We start from the raw sequence: 6536 nt of genomic DNA, 5'->3' as shown, positions 1-6536 counted from the left end.
GTTATTTTTACACACAATCGCAAATTTCACACAATCATTTCTTCTATTTATCAATCATTGACATTATTTGGTTCTTTTCGCTAGCATTGCAACAGTCTTTTCCCCAGTGTAAACACATGTATTTTCTGGTAACATTTTCCAAAACGACCCTTTTTACCAGACTTCAGGATAGCTGTGTTTGTAAAGACTTTACAGATTCACCTTAACGATGATCTTCAGCGATCTTTAATTTGTCACTTAACATAAATCTCTTTCTTGCAGGCATTTTAATGTTTGCTGATCTGCGATATAACATGGACTGTCAAGCAAAATTAGTTCGTAAAACCAAGAAAAATTGGAATTGTAACGATTTTTGTTTCTGTGCGTTTTTGCTGAACTATGAGTGCAATCAAGGTTTTTTCGTTTTTGTGTGAGATCGTTATAGCTGTGTCTGTTTACTCGATATTTGGTAACAGTTGTTACTAAATGTTGTCTGTTTACCCAAAAATCCAGTAATAGAGAGTAAAGTGAGAGAGCAAGTTTGACAGTTCAACAACAAAAAACTTGCTATATTTTACTGAAAGAATTTTATGCAGTATAAATTTGCAAACTCAGTAATTTTTGAATCAGCTGTTTTATGACCAATCAAGATATCCAAACTTTTAATTTCCAAAGTGCAATTTTTACTGTGTTGCATAAAAAATGTAGATAATGGGAGAAAATTCGCGAATCTAGAGATTATGTGCTGAATCCTACTGAATGTTGTCTGTTAACTATTCTCAGTATTATGACAAAAGATAATAAAAACGGCTTTCTCCTTTAAATAGAACTTACTGAATAAATGTTACTGGAAAAGTAAACAGACACGGCTTATATTGAGAACAACTGTTGTGAGTACCATCGTTATATAATGACATTGCTCAATCATTAAGTCGCATAATCGTTAAACCGGAATGCCTCTGTATTATAATGTGCACATTTGACATCATCATCACACCACGGTTATTGGGTTAAAAAATTTTGTGCAAAGTTTGGAAGCAATTTCGATGTTCCATTCGTTGCATATAAAATTTACAAAGTTTCAAAACGTTGACAAAGTTTCAAAATGTTGTCTAAAACATTTGGATTTACTTATAAATATGCAAATGTTTAAAAAAAAAATAACGGAATTTAAAAAACGAACTATTTTTTTTGCAAGATTATTATATTTATTAATAATTTTTGTAGTTTTTAAAATCGAAAACAATTTCGATTAATAGAAGATTCTTGTAGGTTCTGGAACCGACCAAAAGTCCCACGAAACTCAAAATCTAAATGTTTTCATTTAACAACCTCGTATATATTATATAAGACTTCACTAAAATAAGTATTAATTAATGTTTTGAAAATATAGATGACTACAGGTAACAGATTATAGAAATAGATGACAGCTAGAGGACATACATTGTATGTCGTACCCAATAACCTTAAACTCAAAATTTATCAGAGATTGCTGTCAACACACAGGAACATGTATTAGAAACGAAATACAACTAAATAAAAAATTTGAACTTTGTCCTTAATTTGCCGTTAGTTAAGTGTGTTACATTTGGCAACTATGTGATATTTTATGTATCTTGTTATATAAAAAGGTTAATTTATATATATATATATATATATTATTGGGCATTCATTGGTATGATGGCTATTTTCATCTGCAAGAATATTACGATGTGCAACGTTTGGATGAAATCGGTTACATCCTTCAAGAGTTATCGGCACACCAGCCAGCCAGACAGAAGGTGGAACATTTGTAATTCGACTCCAAATTGTCTGAAACGGATTTAGTCCAAAGAAATAGGGGGTCTATAATTAATATTAATAAGAATTTACCTAAAATGTCAACGTTGCTGTTATATATTCAAAATCATCTTTTATGTTGGCTTTTACCATGGTATAATTATTACAAGGTAGGGCACAGCTACCAACTGATTACATTTTTTTTCTCAAGGTGGCTTGTTCCATCAAATCAAAATACATATTTTGTGTACGTGTGTGTATTGTTTTGAATACAATGTGAAATAAATTCGTAAAACATTGAAATATATTAAAATTTAATTGAAATGAAAATTATGTTTTTAACACCTTCGCTACTGGACTTTGTGAAGAAATCATCATGTTGAAAAATGTCAAATAAACACTTGTTGCGTATATCTATTTTATTTTTGGCGAAGAAGCCACACGTGCATAGTTCTTTTTTTGTTATTCACCTCAAGCTGCCCTACCTTGTATTATTGTGGCGGCGTTGCCATACTTAAAGCCTTTTTTAAAATATGTGGGTGGTCCACATTAGACGAATTGCCCGAAGCCACTCTTTATCAATATCGTAATAATTATTTTAAACATAATTTTGGAAGTTATTTTTTTTATATATCGTTTATTTTCAGACATATCGTTCGTCGCACCATTTGTGTTAGGATTAATTGCAAACCTTATCCTAACCACTCAAATTTTATTTGGGAATCGCAAATATCGCAAATTGTTTTCCATGTGTCTTTTTGCTGAACATATTATTTCAAAAACAACAACAACTCTATTGCAAGTTGTAAATAACTGCCCTCACACTCATGCATTATGGGTACGTTGCACAAAGGGGAAATGTAATACAAAAGTTTCACAAAACATCAAATATTTATATCGGCTCCTTATACCCACAGCACATATTGGTTCTAGGTGTTCTGTATTTATCTATGTTTGCAACATACCGAAGAAAACAAGATAGATCCGATGTTAGTTTTGAGGGTAAATATAGAGTCTCTTTCTGAGTGGATTTGGCCCAACGACGAATCCTATTGAAATTGGTGAGAATGGTTTCAGATTTAGATATAGCTCGCATATATGTTTTTTTTTTGATTTCCCGATAGTGCACCAAAGAACCAAAGCTATAGCTAAACATGTTTGTATACAAAGTAATTAGTGTAACATTAAAACATTTTTGCGAGCATTTATATTTTCGTATATTTCACGATTATGATTATGTCATATTTGTTTCAGAATCTTCACTCATGAGTAGTTGTGATAAAATTTCGTTGTCGTGACTAGTTTATATAATATTTTTAGGATTTATGACTTTCGTTTTGAATTTCTTTCATTTGTCGATGCCATCGTTTGCTAACCGTTTACTTATCACTTTTGTCGTGGAAACGAGTCGCTTATGCTGCTTTATGTGATTAGTTCTGGAATGTGAAAATATTTAATGATCAAATAACATTATGTAATCGGAAGCTGTGATCAAGGCCTATATAAATTAGTTTTCGCCTCTGCAAAAATTGGCGTTAAACTTAAGTTTTCTCTATGAATTCGGTTACTGGCCGACCTTATATAGGCCCTGGCTCTGATGTCCATTGCTCAAAACACAAATTGGCATTTCCATTAAACATTTCAAAGCGAAATTAAAGGTTTCTCTGTAAAAATGATTAAATAACTCCATTTGATAGAGTAAGGGAGAATATTCTTGCTACAAGAAGGATTAATATTGACCCATGGGAACTTGGGACACATTTACCAACCGAATTGACATTATTTTTATTCTCATTGGCTGTCAAATTTTGCTGCCCAAAATATCAATATTGATACCTGTAGCCCCCTATTGGGTAGTCACCTCTTTCTCACGTCATTTTCGGCGTATTCTAGGTCCTATAATAAGCTCAGTTTTCTCCTAGGAGCCCCCATTAATTTTACATATTTTGAATGTCATCCTCATGGTGGAGGTATAAAATGTTTGGCCGGGCCGAACTTAACATCCTTGTAACTGCAAATTTGGTACTCCTAGAATGGAATTCATAATTTTCTGTTGCAAACCTAAACTTAGTTTAAAGGAAAAAATATAATTTCGTCCATGGTAATGTTAATAATAGCCCACACTACAATATCGAGCCATATTCGCCAAAAAACGTAACCCTCAAATTGGAAATTTTACAGTAGAAAGTTTCTTTTAATAAATTCAGAATTAATAAAGCTATTTCATTGAAATTTAGAACTATGGTTTTGTTATAAACTAGTTTTGTTTCAAACTATAGTTAAAAATTTCAAAATAATAGCTTTATTAAATCAGAATTTATTAAAAGAAACCTTCTACTGTAAAATTTCAAATTTGAGGGTTACGTTTTTTTTTGCGAATATGGCTCGATATGTTGACCCCTTTACAAATTTGAACGTATCTCATGTACCCGTCCCCTTCCATTAGTTGAATCAGACTATTTGAATCTTGGCATATTTGACACACTAATTTTAGACCCACCAGCAAACCAACTACTGCGGAAAAATAACAAAATTGCGAATGAGAATATCAGCAATTGGAACAAAATTTATAATTTGTAAGTTTCGTTCCTCGCCTTTTTTGTCCTAGTCGAGAAATTGAATATTTTTGCACGACACGTCGTAACAATGTGGAATGCACGGCAGCAGGAATGTCTCAATTCATTCTATTCTACTGAGCTTTATTATTGGATATACCGATGTTGTATCCGAATGTATACCACCTTTTAACCGCAATATGGCGTGTGTACAACTGCACGTCTATCGTATAATAAATGCGATTTTACGAGTTTAAACGTGAATGTCCCCAATGTGCGTTGGGACAAATCGACCAGTGTTTGACATTACATTACAATGCATATTTAATCATGTCGATTTTAGAATCGTGTCTAAAGCACTTCGACCGTTGACTACATTCGTATCATTTAGTTGGGTTAGGCATGGATATGAAACGACTTTTTGGTGCGGGGGTGCTACTGTTTGTGTTTACATATCGCCCAACAAATTGTAGAAGTCTGGAAAGCAAGTTCCATAATGACGACGTAACCGATACCCGATACAGGCAGTTGGCATTAGAAGGACGCTTCATGGGCCTAATGCGTATCTTCAAGTCAGAGCTGGATTATGACTACATAGTGCTCTTGGATAATTACTGTGCATCCAGTCCAGAGATAATAAATGGAATAACTATAGAACCACATATGATCATCTCGCACGACTTTAGCACTCGAAACTGGGATCAGAGCCGTCATAAGAAAGGTCTATTGATGCGATGTGGCTGGCGGAATTGTCAGAATGTAAGTACGCATCTACTAGACACATATGCCCCATTTGTGAATGGTCAAGTGTTATGGATGGATAGTACTGGAGAAATCGACGATTTCTGCAAATGCCTTAAGCGCGAACTCGGTAACAAATTTTTACTTTTGGACTGGAGCTCTGAGAATTCGGAACAATTTTACACGTGTCACTCGCACACCAGAAGAAAGGCGAACGTTTCCGATTTTGTTGAGTTATTGCGGCAACGCGATGTGGATATAAAGGGGTTGCGGATTATCACTGAATCCGATCAACTGCCACCCCGCAGTATTTTATACTACGACACAGACGGCAATTTGCAACTAGAAGGCTTCGTGGCCAATTGCATCACTTCTTTTGCCGAGAGATATGATGCCACATTGGTTATACAGCCCCCACTTGAGGTGGGCAGGGCAGTGTTTTATGAAGTGTTGTTGAATAAAACCGCAAGGGGTCTTCTTGATATGCCTGCCATTGTTACGCCCTACAAAAATAAAGGACTTTCTGCGATCCAGTACTCCTATCCGTTGGAGCAAATGGATTTGTGCTATATGATACCTCTGCCTCGCCGTATGAAGGGCAACCGGATATTTACCTATATCATAGATTGGCGAGTAATGATTGTCATAGCAGGGCTCGCTATTGTGTACGGAATATTGTTCGACGCTGTGGCATGTGCACCCATTAAACTTAACGTATCTTTTTCGAATGTTGTGGTAAATGATAAAGGCATACGCGTGCTACTAGGCCAGTCGTTCGTAATGCCCAAGAATCCACGGCCCTTGTTGCAATATATATGTTTTCTACTGTGCTACACCAGTCTGATTATATCCACCACTTATCAGGCCTACCTGCAGTCGAATCGTATACATCCTGCATTGGAAAAACGCGTAGAATCGTACGAGGATATGAAAGAAGCTGGCCTACGAATTGCCCTAACTTCACAAGAATCTGAGTTCCTGGATCCTTCAATATATGCCATGCACAAAGACCTATTCACACCTATAGAACCATATGATCGCTTTTTGAAATTAAGGGAGAGCATGGACACACGATTCGTTTATCCCGTTTCCAACACAAGATGGGAAGTTTTCAACGAACAGCAGGATCTGTTCCAAAGACCCTTATTCTATTATTCCTCCAAATTGTGTCTCCGTAAGCAGGCCTTGTTAGCGGTGCCCTTAGGTCCAAATCTGCCGTATAAATCTCTTTTCGACCAGCATTTGTTGCATTTGCGTGAAACTGGTCTGCTGCAATACTGGATAAGTGTCAACTTCTACACCATGGTTCGACTGAATATAACCGCATTTCGTGATCTGAGTACACCCGAAGAAATTGCCGACGCGATCGAGCTTAACGACTTGAAGTGGATTTGGTTACTCTACGGCGTCACCCTATTTGTCGCATTTTCCGTTCTCATGTGTGAACTGGTCCATTTCCATAAACTCAGTAAGCGTCCGTAG

The 6536-nt window shown here is 35.6% G+C and overlaps 1 protein-coding gene across 1 annotated transcript; it reads left to right on the top strand.

Annotated features, from left to right (window-relative positions):
• The first annotated feature begins 4715 nt into the window (after positions 1-4715).
• Positions 4716-6536, top strand: LOC133325307 (uncharacterized). The gene has a single exon (XM_061534094.1). It carries the CDS (start codon positions 4716-4718, stop codon positions 6534-6536), a length of 1821 nt encoding a protein of 606 aa, XP_061390078.1.

This window comes from Musca vetustissima, unplaced genomic scaffold (assembly GCF_032173495.1).
Source record: "Musca vetustissima isolate MV318-11 ecotype Yass unplaced genomic scaffold, APGP_CSIRO_Mvet_v1 utg567, whole genome shotgun sequence".
Taxonomy (NCBI): domain Eukaryota; kingdom Metazoa; phylum Arthropoda; class Insecta; order Diptera; family Muscidae; genus Musca; species Musca vetustissima.
This window is presented reverse-complemented; position numbering and strand designations above follow the sequence as displayed.